General features: G+C 42.8%; 1 protein-coding gene across 1 annotated transcript in view; it reads left to right on the forward strand.

The window, feature by feature from the left end:
• The window catches only part of LOC5509259 (doublecortin domain-containing protein 1), a 42,193-nt gene that overhangs the window by 4,737 nt on the left and 21,345 nt on the right, over positions 1 to 16,111 (forward strand). The window contains exons 8-21 of the mRNA XM_048729026.1: positions 796 to 965; positions 1,060 to 1,149; positions 1,368 to 1,541; positions 2,197 to 2,476; positions 3,145 to 3,512; positions 4,020 to 4,138; positions 4,504 to 4,896; positions 5,828 to 5,951; positions 6,321 to 6,405; positions 7,827 to 7,912; positions 8,198 to 8,247; positions 9,044 to 9,137; positions 9,588 to 9,834; positions 10,427 to 10,574. Of these exons, the coding sequence (XP_048584983.1) occupies positions 796 to 965; positions 1,060 to 1,149; positions 1,368 to 1,541; positions 2,197 to 2,476; positions 3,145 to 3,512; positions 4,020 to 4,138; positions 4,504 to 4,896; positions 5,828 to 5,951; positions 6,321 to 6,405; positions 7,827 to 7,912; positions 8,198 to 8,247; positions 9,044 to 9,137; positions 9,588 to 9,834; positions 10,427 to 10,574 (2,428 nt within the window). The remainder of the gene's footprint in view (positions 1 to 795; positions 966 to 1,059; positions 1,150 to 1,367; positions 1,542 to 2,196; positions 2,477 to 3,144; positions 3,513 to 4,019; positions 4,139 to 4,503; positions 4,897 to 5,827; positions 5,952 to 6,320; positions 6,406 to 7,826; positions 7,913 to 8,197; positions 8,248 to 9,043; positions 9,138 to 9,587; positions 9,835 to 10,426; positions 10,575 to 16,111) is intronic.

Genomic DNA, 16,111 nt, shown 5'->3' on the forward strand with positions numbered 1-16,111 from the left:
CAACGGTAAAAAGTGCCCCTTTAAAGTCATGCATTCTTCTGACCATTGTCTCTTTGTCATTACACTTTTGTTGTTTCATGCTGAAGGGTTGGGTGTCACCCTTCTTGTTCATGTCTTTGTGAGGGTTGTCCAACACTGTCCCACATTGGCCATTAGTCAAGCAATAGTGGCAAATGGTAATATAACAATGTAGTGTAGGCTTATATGAGAGGGGTGGTCCCATGGACCCACACTTAGCACTATGCATACCATTGCCATGGCCAAGGCATATAGGGCTATGGCAAATGGTAGATATGGTGAAAAGTTAGGGGGAGAGGTGATCCCCTATAGCTAGCAAATACTAAGCACTGCAATATATATATATATGTTAACCTACAGGTCTGTTTCGTGGTTGCCCTGATGAGTGGGCAACCACGAAACAGACCTGTAGGGAAACCTATGTAGTTTGTATTTTTCTCAAACCAACACTATACACCGCTCTACTTTCGAGTATTGAGCACTTTCTATGAAAGCCTTCAACCATCATTTTATATATATATGTTATATATGTAACACTGTTATACTGTATATCTGCTAAGTATGGTGGACCACCCCTCCCCTTAACTTTTCACCAAATCCACCATTGGTTATGGATTGATTCATAGAGTAACCCATCCCCCGTCCCTCCATCCTACAGCATTATATTACCATTTGGTCATTTGCCACTAGTGCTTGACAAATGGGCATTCCAAATGACAAATGGCCAATGTGGGACAGTGTTGGACAGTAATGGTCTTTGCTATTGCTCTTTTGCAGTCCCAGTCCTGGATGGCATCTTGCAGCCTAGTGGTAACGTCGTTCTTGGGCCAGTATGGGTGACTAAAGGAGGTGAGAGGTTCAGTCCTAAGGGGCCCTACAACTTTGCCTTGACTCTACTGATGAACACCAGGGAGAGGATCAAGTACAGCAAAGCCTACAAGGAAGAGGTGAGCCTTTGCCACAGGGTGACCATCACCACATCACAAACATTATTGAAGGCCTAGGTTTGACATGTGACTATGGTATGTTCTTGTTTTTCAGCTGGAGACCCAGCTTGGCGATCAGAACATGTCATCTTCCAAGGAAATCATGTCCATGAGCAAGAATGAAGTCAACAGTGAAATTAAAGAGGTAATTACACCTACCTTACAGAGTATTTCTATGTACATTTAGATATCATAGGAAAACAATATAGCATTCAAGGATCTTTCAATACAGTACATATATATTGTTTGTATATCCCCCTTAGCTTCATATCCATTTCCGGCAGCTCAAACAGAATTAAACTTTCTTTGGTCAAGCATTTTAACAAACTAGTTTTTTTGATTGCAAGCTTCTTTGTGTTGAAGGTTGATGATCATATCTGTGAGCTAGCAAGTGTTGTGCCTGGCCTTAAGCAACAGATAAAAAAGCTTAGCGAGTCAGTGCATGATGAAACAGGAACAGAGAGCTACAAATTCCAGCACATCTCGGAGATTGATGCCAACAGTCGGCTTCTCGGCAAGCAAGGACTAAGGTTAAAGGTGAGGGCTGCAATAATAGCTCAGTGGTATGGACTTTACTGTAAGTGAAAGAGAGTCAGGGTATTTAGAGTATTTTATGTACAATGTAGTTATTGTATTTCAGTTCTGTAAAAAAACAGTAGATAGTACGTTAGAGCTTATGCTGCTATAGAGATACAGTAGCACTGCTGTATTTTTCCAATGCAAATATGGTACTGTATATACAGGTTAGGAGGTGGGACAATAATATTGTATGTCATTTATTCAAAACAGCTCACAATATTTACAATGTACAGACTGAGCTTCAATGTAATACTGCATACACAGTTGTGGCTAATAGATATTCAAACTTAATTTCCATAGAATTGTAATCAATACAGCAATTGTTTAAATTAATACCTTTGCCAGTTTTAGTAGTTCCATGCAAGGGGGTTAAAAAACTCGGGCTGTAAAGCCTTGTTTATGAAAGATAGTCATCAATGCTGCTTTCATTTTGCAATCATCAATATTTATTTCTGTAAGTGTCTGAAGACTGACTCTCGAGGTTAATATCTGCATTTAATCATCTTGCTTGACTTATTAGATAAGGATCGAGGTCCTTTCTCCTATCACACTTCATTGCGATGTTTATTTGATGTTCATCATTCATTCATTAATTTCGTTTTGTTTCGTTCAGGTGTATGAGAATGGCCATACAGACGGCGAGGCCATCATACACTTTAACCTGCGTGAGGCAGAGAAAGGCATCCAGGGGGACTCCTCGCAGCTGATGCACCGCTTCCTTGATGCCTGCACCAGCTCCCAGAGGCTAGGGGACGGTGCTGGCGGACCGGCGGGGCGCAGGATAGCCAAGAGGGTGTTCCTCAAGGACGGCAAGGAAGTCAAGGACATCCACGAGCTTGAGTATGATCAGGAGATATGGCTCTCTTATGGCGAGGAGTTCAAGCAGCTCAGTAGTAAGTTATCGAAGATTGTTTGATTCCTGCTCTAAAGGATGAACCTTGGTTAAACTCAGCTTAGTCCCGGGCGGTCGGGTTTCCCGTGTAGGGTAAGGGGCATGACGTCACTGGGAAACCTTTATAGGTAAGCTTGTCCAAGATTCCACGCTTCCTCACAGTTCATATAAGGAAACAGAGTACTTGGTAAGAACGCTATGGGCTACGGTGGGTTAAACCCTCTGGCACATCCCTCACCCTCACGGTTCATATAAGAAAACAGAGTACTTGGTAAGAACGTTAGGAGCTACAGTACAGTAGGTTAAACCCTCTAGCATATCCCTCACCCTTCCTCACGGTTCATATAAGGGAACACAGTACTTGGTAAGAACGCTAGGGGCTAGGGTGGGTTAAACTCTCGAGCACATCCCTATTCTAGGTCGGGCATTTTTTTTATTTGTTTCATTTTTTTGTGTCCCCAATTTAGCATGAAACTTTTTATAAAATCTCTCTTTTTATGAAATGCCGGTCTCTCTGTACATTTTGTGTTCTGGCTTTAAAAAACAATTCCTGGAGAAAACCCAAGCAGTCACACAAAGATAGGATACTGTGATACCGCCAAAAAAATAGTATTTTCTCAGTAGTGTCTGTTTTTAAGAATTTTCCTGACATCACTAATGTCCATTCAGTGACTGTGCTGCAGCTAACGCTGGACAGAGTGTCCTGTATGTCCCTATGGGACGAAAAAGAAATCGTCCAACGTGAACCCCTCATGGAAGACGAAAAAGGCCAAGACAAACCTACTGTCTGGAAAGTGGTCAAGAGTTTCCCGCCCGGCACCAAGCGGCAGCTGGTAGCCCTGGACATGCCTGGCCCTCAGCGGCTGAGCTACGCCCAGGGTCTGCAGGGGTCCCGCGTGGACGAAGGAGGGTACTTTCTCCAGTCGCGAGAGAGGAAGAACCTTGTACTCTACCCGGAAGTGTCGTTGGAGGTGAAAAAGAAGAAGGGGTCGAAGGAGGTGTGGCCATCTGACGCACAGATATGGGTCATTACGCAGGTATGGTGCATACCGAGTCGAGAATTTAGCTGAGGATTTCTAGTGCTGTGACCTTTTTTTTCGTGTTGGTGATCGTAAAAATTGAACAGCAGACAATGTAATGAATAGGAAACCATTAATCTGACATACACGTGGTGCAAGTTGCATAGAGTACGAAACCCTTTTCTTAGAGATTTCAGAAGTATCAGAAGTTTCTAAAGTATCTGATTCAGGTAAAGTCGCGTTTTATTCAAAATAAAAAAAATTAATATTGTGAACAAAATAAATATTCAAAACGAAAGCAAAGCAAAATTACCATGCCATTCCGTGTCTATGTATTTTTTTTTTAATATGAGGGGGTGTTTGAAGAATATCGATTCACCATATACGGTATTCACCTATCTATCTTATCTTCATTCCTAGCTCAAGTGTAACTACCTGATTGCACTAACTAATGCTATCCGTAGCGTAACCATCACCGTAACTTAACCTTCAGTATTGCTAACAGTAACTGGTGTTACGTTCCAGAGCGGCCTCATCTACAGCAAGGCTATGCCCCAGCTGGCCCTCACCCGGTCTGAACGCCCCCTCCAGGCGGAGTACGGCGATGACAAGCTGATTGGCTGTGCTGTGCAGCTAGCGAAAAGGTGACACCCTCATTGGTGGAGAGGAGCACACATTGTCCTCATGCTCTGTCACTCTGCTTTTGGTCACGGGCCCGTGGGGTGGGCTGGTAGGGGACGGGGGGGGGGGGGGGTGTGGTGCGTTGGGAGTAATTGTGTGCTTATCCGCGAATTAAGCTTGATATTGCACCGATGGGCTATGGACCTCGTACCGACACGCCAACCAGCCGCAGACGCACGCTGTGCTGTTGTACAGCATTTGAATATTCTCGTTAACGGGCAGCTCTACTGGTACATCTTTATCGGTTCCGCTAACGGGGGATATTAATATATTACTCTCACTTGTCAAACGCAAGGTCTCTAAAAATTATCTTGTGTTCTCCCTTTAGAGCCCCTGGCAATCCGAATCAACAGTGGGGCTTTAGCGCGACCGGCCAGATCTACTCCATTTCCAAGCCTAGCCTCGTTCTCACGCACGTCGGGGAGCGTCACGTGACTGTCGTGGATCCAGATTCTCAAGCCACCAGGCCTTCCGATGAGTCCGTTGAACCACAGAAGGAAGAGGAGGAGCTGGGCTCTAACCTGGCGAGTCTGCATTTTATGGACCTTGACGAGAAGAACGGAGCCATTGAATTAGAACCCAGTCTTCCCCCAGCGCAGGCGGAGGACGAGAACACAGGCCCAGGCCTGTCAGATTTGAAGGACGAGTTTAGTGGTCAGCGGTATGCCATCGCACTCTTTCCCAAGCTTCCCGGGAAGCACCCGTGCAGTGGAACTCAGAGGTAAAGAGCTGGGTGAAATGTACATGAACATATTATCTCGAGCGCCCCACGATTACCTTCACTTTTGTTGGTGACTGATGTGTACTAGGTTGATGTGGGTTGATGAGCGACACGTGACGTGACATGATGTGACATGTAGGATGATATTGGTTGATTTGAGTGACATCTGACGTGACATGACCTGACATTTGCGGTATGATGTTTGTTGATGAGCGACATCTGCCGTGACATGTGATATGACGTGACCTGACATGTGCGGTATGACGTGACATGGGCTGATGAGCGAAGTGATTGCAGGGTTGTGTGGTTATTGATGTGATTTAAATTGTTGCATGTCGTTTGCTTGAGAGGCATGTACAGTAAGTCATTAAGTGACGTGTTGTCTGACATTACGTGGAAATTGTGTGCTGTGGTATGGCATTTTGTTGGAAGCAACGTGTTGAGCTACAATTCTTTTTAAAGAAAAAACGCGACCACATAACACCCCCCTCACAAGAACTGCATTGGCTCCTTATTGAATTTAGTATAATTTTTAAATTTAATCTGCTTACTTTTGAATGCTCCGTCTTATCTGAGAAACCTCATTACCACCTACAAACCACCATTTTCCTCAGCCGCTCCTGCTCTATGGAATGAGCTGCCAGAACATGTCGGCGCATCAGATAATTTTAATTTAAATCTCTTAAATCTTGCATGACGTATTGTGTTATGTGACGTGTTATGACATACTGTGTGACATAACTTGACGTGTTGTGTGACGTAACGTGTTGTTTGACATGACGCACTGTATGACATGACATAACGTGTTGCGTGACATTTCATCACGTATTGCGTGACATTACATCACCCCCTGTATGACATGCTATTACGTGTTGCGTGACATTTCATTCCGTATTGCGTGACATGGCATGACGTCTTGTGTGACGTGCAGGTGGGCCATCAAGCAAGAGGACCTAAGTACCATAGGTCAGTGGAAACACACCACCGTGTCTAACCCCGAGTGGAATAAGCGTGCGCTGTCATGGCCGGTCACCAACGATGGCACCTGGAACACGGTAACCGATTATTTACCTTAAGGGTTATTTATCTTGATGATTAGGGAAAATAGGAACTCTTTGAGTTACTTCTCTTTTTATTCTCTGTCATTTGCCTTGAGCCTCAATAGTTTAAGAAGCACTTACTTCAGGGTCTGAACTGTATATACTCGTAGACAGATGGGATGGGTATTTGCTGCGCTTTAAAAGAATTCGAAAAAAAAAACGCCCACAGCTTTTTCTGTAGTGTATTGTAGTTGCATCAATCTGTTAAGCTGAGCGTCTGCTTATCGGTTTAATCGTCGACTCCGATACGATATCAAATCCTTTTGAATGCTCCTCGATCCCCGGATAAGCAAAGAATTGAAAGCAATGATATTTGTTCTTTAGGAGTTCACTTGGCCGATGGAAGGCTTTCTGCTGCCTTTCGCTCCACCCGTCAAAAGATCTTCAGAGAAAAAGTCTTCTGCGCCAGGTAAATAACATCACTATGAGATGCCAACACGAATGACAGTTGTAAGAGGAAGTCAATCCTATACCCTACGTCACTTCCTCACTTCTCCTCACGCTTGATCCCAACGCGTCACAAAGGGATATCAATATAATCCCCATCCTCATTACTTTAGCAAATTTAAACAGCCTCTGTCAGCCGGCATTTCGTCATCTTAGCAAAGTACAAAGTGTGAAGCATTCATTTCCATAGGCTGATTTGAGTAAATAAAGTATTAAACTTTGCTTTTAGATGGTTATTTCGAGGTTTTAGCACTCTTAGCACATGTGCCTTCCAAATAACAAAGGTTTGGCTGACAAGGGCTCTTTAAAAGTTTGCCCCAATTAGCGTGTGGACTCTACACCTGTTTGGAGCATCGATTAGCTCTCTAATGCTTACGCTGTCTTACCGTGCTCCAACACACATCAGCTAAAGCCTTCACGCAATCCTTCAAGCCATCTAAGTCTTACGCTATCTAGCCGCACTCTAACACACATCAGCCAAAGCCTTCGCGTGATATCCGCCATTATATTGAAAGTTACGTGTGGCACAAAACTTGATGACTGAGCAACGCAAGCTTCGTAAGTGCTTCCATTAGCTTGTTTATCTATGTCTTTGTTAGCATCTAATAAATATTTTATTTTTCTCAAAACTAACTAGCAGACTTAGTAACTTTAGGCTTATGCAATGTAAAAGTTTAGTGTATGTATCACTACGGATTGTTGATTTTTTTTTTAGATTTATGTGTCATTTTGTTTAATTTTTAACCTATTTTATCCAAGGTATCAAATTAATGATGCCGGAAAATTATTGGCGGACAATACCACATCTTTGTATGTTCTCGAAAAAAATATTTTGTTGATATTATTTGTTTTTTTTCGAAAAACGCTGTTTTTTTGTCAGTCAACTTCACTCGATAGAATACATGTAAACAAAAGAGGGCTAAGGTTAGGATTGGCCAGTGAATAGGGCACGCTCTGCACTACACTCCTTACTAGGGTCAAATGTAAACAGTATCTTTTCTCTCATTTATCAAAAATATCGAGAAAGGGCGGTACTCATGTCATGTCTTGATGTTCTTGTATCCACAGGATCAGCGACCCTCATGTCATGTCTTGATGTTCTTGTATCCACAGGATCAGCGACCCTCATGTCATGTCTTGATGTTCTTGTATCCACAGGATCAGCGACCCTCATGTCATGTCTTGATGTTCTTGTATCAACAGGATCAGCGACCCTCATGTCATGTCTTGATGTTCTTGTATCAACAGGATCAGCGACCCTCGTGTCATGTCTTGATGTTCTTGTATCCACAGGATCAGCGACCCTCATGTCATGTCTTGATGTTCTTGTATCCACAGGATCAGCGACCCTCATGTCATGTCTTGATGTTCTTGTATCCACAGGATCAACGACCCGCCTTCGCGTGTTGAGGAATGGCGAAGCAGACACGAGCAAGGCCGTTATCGTAGTGGGACCGGACCTTACTAATGTGAGTACGGCTTGCGTACACCACATTGGAGATGTAAGGGAGGTAATATGTAAGAATGACTTGCGTGACACCGCATGGATAATATGAGGTAATTTCTAAGAAGGGCGTGCGTGACACCACGTGAGAGATGTATGAGAGGTAATATGTAATTATGACTTGCGTCGGTAAGTATAGCTTAATGATTTGTTGGAGTGAGAGAGGTTATTTGTGGTAAATGCTGTATATACATGCATTCAAAGGATTAATTGTGAAAGGCACTGATAAAACAGATGTCTGATTCTTCAGATGTGGCGTGACGTCAACGATGCCAGCCCCAAGAAAAAGAACAAAGCCAAGTAAGTCGTTTATCCGGCTTGCGTGACGTGTGGTTTCTTACGCTTTGCAACCCTGCGCAAGATTATTCATTATTGTAGCTAAGTAAATCGGCTTAGATCATGGCTCGAATCGGCTTGAGAACATTTGAGTATTAAAGAGCCTCTCTCAGCCACTCTTATCCTAGCAAAGCGAAGTGCTAGCAAGTATCTATTTCCATCGGCTGATTTGGGGTTGTGATATTCCCGCGAAACAAAGCATGTTATTCTCAGGTGGTTACTTTCTTCTCGTAATTTGTCTTCTTGGTCGAAGACGATAGCTGTGGCTAACAACGGCTCTGTAGACAAGGCGGGGAAATTGATTTATTTATTTTACAATATGTTTCGCAAAGTCGGGCCATCGGACAAGCTCTCGGTCTTATTAGCCCAGATGGATGGTGAGACTCCCAAGGATCACCCTTTCTTTTATCGTCTCTTGGTGAGACTTCCAAGGATCACACTACTTCTTTTATCCTTTCCACTTGCTCGCTATCATTTATTCTCTATTGTTCGTTACGATTATCTTTTTTTTTCGTTAAGATTTTGTCTGGTCTATGATTCTCTTAGTCCAGACCAGGATGGTATGTAGCCCTGCTTTATTATGGTTTCAATTCAATGTTGGAAGGCAAAAAACGTAAACGAATTTCGAAAAACATATCTAAAATTTTATTAAATTCAATTAACATTATTGCAAATGGCTTTCTCAGATCATCCGTGGCAATTGATGCTTCCTCATACACGTTTGGATATCTCACGTGATAAGATCTAATGTGATTGACAGGCGGTCGGGGTGCCATTCCTCTACTGATGTGTCCGGGGTGTACGATGCAGACTCGTGTCATCCTCTGGACCTGAAGCGACTCGAGCTTGAGCTGGTGAGTACACGCACTCGTGACGTATCGGCGTAACGGCATAACAACGTAGCGACATATAGGCATATCTTTATTTCGGCACTGTGACATAACGACATATTGACATAGCACCAGGACAACATAGTTGCATAACTGTACAATGTGACATAACGACGTAGTGGCATAAAAGCATATTGGCATAGCACCAGGACAACATAACTGCATAACTATACAATGTGACGTAACGACGTAGTGGCATAAAGGCGTCATTGGCATTGCTGACATAGCTGCACAACCCCATACATTGTGACATAACGACATAATGGTACAGTATATTGACATAATAATGTCGTTGTCATCAAAATACATTCGGCATAATAACATTACGACATAGCGACAATGACCGGCTATGGCCTCGTAATGACCCTAACGACTTCTAGGCATAGCGATAATTTTTTCCCTTTCCCTTCACAGTTCATGGACCAGTGCACAGAAGCACTTTCACTGCCATTCGCTGCCCGCCGTCTGTTCGACGAGGAAGGTCGTGACGTCATGTGCATCTCCGACCTCTCACGTGATCAGCTCGTGTTCGCCTCGTGTGGCGAGTCGTGGACGGACCCCAAGCTGTCTTACTCAGACCAGCAGCGTCGTGCTCTGCTCACGAATCTCGCCTCGGACATCGCACGCATCCGGCAGTACATTGCCCTTAGGGACCCACACGGTAAGATGGGTATGGGAGGGGAGTGAGGGATGAATCTCGCCTCGGACATCGTGCGCATTCGGCAGTACATTGCCTTCAGGGACCCACACGGTATGATGGGTATGGGAGGGGAGGGAGGGATAAATCTCGCCTCGGACATTGTGCGCATTCGGCAGTACATTGCCTTCAGGGACCCACACGGTAAGATGGGTATGGGAGGGGAGGGAGGGATAAATCTCGCCTCGGACATTGTGCGCATTCGGCAGTACATTGCCTTCAGGGACCCACACGGTAAGATAGGTATGGGAGGGGAGGGAGGGATGAATCTCGCCTCGGACATCGCACGCATCCGGCAGTACATTGCCCTCAGGGACCCACACGGTAAGATGGGTATGGGGGGGGAGGGAGGGATGAATCTCGCTTAGGACATCGTGCGCATTCGGCAGTACATTGTCCTCAGGGACAGGAGGAGGGAGGGGGGGTTTCGATGGTACATGTACTTTGGGAGGTCTGCGGGGGCGAGCGTGAAAATGCTATTGTTGTCTGTTTGAATTCCTATAAAGCTTTCTAATATGTGTTTTCTTATGCCTTTTCTTGTGCCATTCTGTTGTAGATCTTGTGCTGGGTGTGGAGGGTCCTGTCGTCCCTGGGGCCGGGTTGATCGTCAATACGTGCATGCTAACACAGGCGGACCGCGAAAAGCTAATGAACAAACCCAGCGACGAGGAAGATGAGCAGACGAATGGAAACGAAGATAACAGGTACGACACTGTCTTATTTTCTATGACATCTCGAAGTGTTTTATCCTGTCTTATTTCCTATGACATCTCGAAGTGCTTGATCCTGTCTTATTTCCTATGACTTCTCGAAGTGTTTGATCCTGTCTTATTTCCTATGACATCTCGAAGTGCTTGATCCTGTCTTATTTCCTATGACTTCTCGAAGTGTTTGATCCTGTCTTATTTCCTATGACATCTCGAAGTGTTTGATCCTGTCTTATTTCCTATGACATCTCGAAGTGTTTGATCCTGTCTTATTTCCTATGACATCCCAAAGTGTTTTATCCTGTCTTATTTCCTATGACATCTCGAAGTGTTTGATCCTGTCTTATTTTCTATGACATCTCGAAGTGTTTGATCCTGTTTTATTTCCTATGACATCCCGAGGTATTTTATCCTGTCTTATTTTCAATGACATCCCGAAGTGTTTGATCCTGTCTTATTTCCTATGACATCTCGAAGTGTTTGATCCTGTCTTATTTCCTATGACATCTCGAAGTGTTTGATCCCGTCTTATTTCCTATGACATCTCGAAGTGTTTGATCCTGTCTTATTTCCTATGACATCTCGAAGTGTTTGATCCCGTCTTATTTCCTATGACATCTCGAAGTGTTTGATCCTGTCTTATTTCCTATGACATCCCGAGGTATTTTATCCTGTCTTATTTCCTATGACATCTCGAAGTGTTTGATCCTGTCTTATTTCCTATGACATCTCGAAGTGTTTGATCCTGTCTTATTTCCTATGACATCCCAAAGTGTTTGATCCTGTCTTATTTCCTATGTCATCTCGAAGTGTTTTATCCTGTCTTATTTCCTATGACATCTCGAAGTGTTTGATCCTGTCTTATTTCCTATGACATCCCAAAGTGTTTGATCCTGTCTTATTTCCTATGACATCTCGAAGTGCTTGATCCTGTCTTATTTCCTATGACATCCCGAGGTATTTTATCCTGTCTTATTTCCTATGACATCTCGAAGTGTTTGATCCTGTCTTATTTCCTATGACATCTCGAAGTGTTTGATCCTGTCTTATTTCCTATGACATCTCGAAGTGTTTGATCCTGTCTTATTTCCTATGACATCCCAAAGTGTTTGATCCTGTCTTATTTCCTATGTCATCTCGAAGTGTTTTATCCTGTCTTATTTCCTATGACATCTCGAAGTGTTTGATCCTGTCTTATTTCCTATGACATCCCGAGGTATTTTATCCTGTCTTATTTCCTATGACATCTCGAAGTGCTTGGTCCTGTCTTATTTCCTATGACATCCCGAGGTATTTTATCCTGTCTTATTTCCTATGACATCTCGAAGTGTTTGATCCTGTCTTATTTCCTATGACATCTCGAAGTGTTTGATCCTGTCTTATTTCCTATGACATCCCGAAGTGTTTGATCCTGTCTTATTTCCTATGACATCCCAAAGTGTTTGATCCTGTCTAATTTGCTATGATGTCATTAGACGCCTGGTCCTGTCTTCTTCGCTATGAAGTCGCTAATGCCTACGAAACGCTAGACGATTTTGTACGCCCGTACGAGGGACTTTCAACTGCAGGCTGAAAATGCGGCGGCAATCTAGACGTCTGATTCGTCCCATACTGGCGATCAAGTTTGCTGGCGATCACGGACGATTGATGTTGCTCAAACGAGCGTACAAAATCGCCTTGTGGGTCGTAGGCTAATGTGCTTGATCCTGTCTCATTTGCTATGACGTATTTAGATTAGATTGGTTGTGACTCGGTTTTCGCTATGACGTGGCCAAATGCTCCATCCTGTCTTATTTCCTATGACATCCCGAGGTATTTTATCCTGTCTTATTTCCTATGACATGTCGAAGTGTTTGATCCTGTCTTATTTCCTATGACATCCCAGAGTGTTTGATCCTGTCTTATTTCCTATGACATCTCGAAGTGTTTGATCCTGTCTTATTTCCTATGACATCTCGAAGTGTTTGATCCTGTCTGATTTCCTATGACATCCCGAGGTATTTTATCCTGTCTTATTTCCTATGACATCTCGAAGTGTTTGATCCTGTCTTATTTCCTATGACATCTCGAAGTGTTTTATCCTGTCTTATTTCCTATGACATGTCGAAGTGTTTGATCCTGTCTTATTTCCTATGACATCCCAGAGTGTTTGATCCTGTCTTATTTCCTATGACATGTCGAAGTGTTTGATCCTGTCTTATTTCCTATGACATCTCGAAGTGTTTGATCCTGTCTTATTTCCTATGACATCTCGAAGTGTTTGATCCTGTCTTATTTCCTATGACATCTCGAAGTGTTTGATCCTGTCTTATTTCCTATGACATCCCGAGGTATTTTATCCTGTCTTATTTCCTATGACATCCCGAAGTGTTTGATCCTGTCTTATTTCCTATGACATCTCGAAGTGTTTGATCCTGTCTAATTTGCTATGATGTCATTAGACGCCTGGTCCTGTCTTCTTCGCTATGAAGTCGCTAATGCCTACGAAACCCTAGACGATTTTGTACGCCCGTACGAGGGACTTTCAACTGCAGGCTGAAAATGCGGCGGCAATCTAGACGTCTGATTCGTCCCATACTGGCGATCAAGTTTGCTGGCGATCACGGACGATTGATGTTGCTCATACGAGCGTACAAAATCGCCTTGTGGGTCGTAGGCTAATGTGCTTGATCCTGTCTCATTTGCTATGACGTATTTAGATTAGATTGGTTGTGACTCGGTTTTCGCTATGACGTCGCCAAATGCTCCATCCTGTCTTATTTCCTATGACATCCCAGAGTGTTTGATCCTGTCTTATTTCCTATGACATGTCGAAGTGTTTGATCCTGCCTTATTTCCTATGACATCTCGAAGTGTTTGATCCTGTCTTATTTCCTATGACATCTCGAAGTGTTTGATCCTGTCTTATTTCCTATGACATCTCGAAGTGTTTGATCCTGTCTGATTTCCTATGACATCCCGAGGTATTTTATCCTGTCTTATTTCCTATGACATCTCGAAGTGTTTGATCCTGTCTTATTTCCTATGACATCTCGAAGTGTTTTATCCTGTCTTATTTCCTATGACATGTCGAAGTGTTTGATCCTGTCTTATTTCCTATGACATCTCAAAGTGTTTGATCCTGTCTTATTTCCTATGACATCTCGAAGTGTTTGATCCTGTCTTATTTCCTATGACATCTCGAAGTGTTTGATCCTGTCTGATTTCCTATGACATCCCGAGGTATTTTATCCTGTCTTATTTCCTATGACATCTCGAAGTGTTTGATCCTGTCTTATTTCCTATGACATCTCGAAGTGTTTGATCCTGTCTTATTTCCTATGACATGTCGAAGTGTTTGATCCTGTCTTATTTCCTATGACATCTCAAAGTGTTTGATCCTGTCTTATTTCCTATGACATCTCGAAGTGTTTGATCCTGTCTTATTTCCTATGACATCTCGAAGTGTTTGATCCTGTCTTATTTCCTATGACATCCCGAGGTATTTTATCCTGTCTTATTTCCTATGACATCCCGAAGTGTTTGATCCTGTCTTATTTCCTATGACATCTCGAAGTGTTTGATCCTGTCTAATTTGCTATGATGTCATTAGACGCCTGGTCCTGTCTTCTTCGCTATGAAGTCGCTAATGCCTACGAAACCCTAGACGATTTTGTACGCCCGTACGAGGGACTTTCAACTGCAGGCTGAAAATGCGGCGGCAATCTAGACGTCTGATTCGTCCCATACTGGCGATCAAGTTTGCTGGCGATCACGGACGATTGATGTTGCTCATACGAGCGTACAAAATCGCCTTGTGGGTCGTAGGCTAATGTGCTTGATCCTGTCTCATTTGCTATGACGTATTTAGATTAGATTGGTTGTGACTCGGTTTTCGCTATGACGTCGCCAAATGCTCCATCCTGTCTTATTTCCTATGACATCCCGAGGTATTTTATCCTGTCTTATTTCCTATGACATGTCGAAGTGTTTGATCCTGTCTTATTTCCTATGACATCCCAGAGTGTTTGATCCTGTCTTATTTCCTATGACATCTCGAAGTGTTTGATCCTGTCTTATTTCCTATGACATCTCGAAGTGTTTGATCCTGTCTGATTTCCTATGACATCCCGAGGTATTTTATCCTGTCTTATTTCCTATGACATCTCGAAGTGTTTGATCCTGTCTTATTTCCTATGACATCTCGAAGTGTTTTATCCTGTCTTATTTCCTATGACATGTCGAAGTGTTTGATCCTGTCTTATTTCCTATGACATCCCAGAGTGTTTGATCCTGTCTTATTTCCTATGACATGTCGAAGTGTTTGATCCTGTCTTATTTCCTATGACATCTCGAAGTGTTTGATCCTGTCTTATTTCCTATGACATCTCGAAGTGTTTGATCCTGTCTTATTTCCTATGACATCTCGAAGTGTTTGATCCTGTCTGATTTCCTATGACATCCCGAGGTATTTTATCCTGTCTTATTTCCTATGACATCTCGAAGTGTTTGATCCTGTCTTATTTCCTATGACATCTCGAAGTGTTTTATCCTGTCTTATTTCCTATGACATGTCGAAGTGTTTGATCCTGTCTTATTTCCTATGACATCCCAGAGTGTTTGATCCTGTCTTATTTCCTATGACATGTCGAAGTGTTTGATCCTGTCTTATTTCCTATGACTTCTCGAAGTGTTTGATCCTGTCTTATTTCCTATGACATCTCGAAGTGTTTGATCCTGTCTTATTTCCTATGACATCTCGAAGTGTTTGATCCTGTCTGATTTCCTATGACATCCCGAGGTATTTTATCCTGTCTTATTTCCTATGACATCTCGAAGTGTTTGATCCTGTCTTATTTCCTATGACATCTCGAAGTGTTTGATCCTGTCTTATTTCCTATTACATCTCGAAGTGTTTGATCCTGTCTTTTTTCCTATGACATTCCGAGGTATTTTATCCTGTCTTATTTCCTATGACATCTCGAAGTGTTTGATCCTGTCATATTTCCTATGACATCCCGAGGTATTTTATCCTGACTTATTTCCTATGACATCTCAAAGTGTTTGATCCTGTCTTATTTCCTATGACATCTCGAAGTGTTTGATCCTGTCTTTTTTCCTATGACATTCCGAGGTATTTTATCCTGTCTTATTTCCTATGACATCTCGAAGTGTTTGATCCTGTCTTATTTCCTATGACTTCTCGAAGTGTTTGATCCTGTCTTATTTCCTATGACATCTCGAAGTGTTTGATCCTGTCTTTTTTCCTATGACATTCCGAGGTATTTTATCCTGTCTTATTTCCTATGACATCTCGAAGTGTTTGATCCTGTCTTATTTCCTATGACATCCCGAGGTATTTTATCCTGTCTTATTTCCTATGACATCTCGAAGTGTTTGATCCTGTCTTATTTCCTATGACATCTCGAAGTGTTTGATCCTGTCTTATTTCCTATTACATCTCGAAGTGTTTGATCCTGTCTTTTTTCCTATGACATTCCGAGGTATTTTATCCTGTCTTATTTTCTATGACATCTCGAAGTGTTTGATCCTGT

This window comes from Nematostella vectensis, chromosome 6 (assembly GCF_932526225.1).
Source record: "Nematostella vectensis chromosome 6, jaNemVect1.1, whole genome shotgun sequence".
Classification (NCBI taxonomy): Eukaryota; Metazoa; Cnidaria; class Anthozoa; order Actiniaria; family Edwardsiidae; genus Nematostella; species Nematostella vectensis.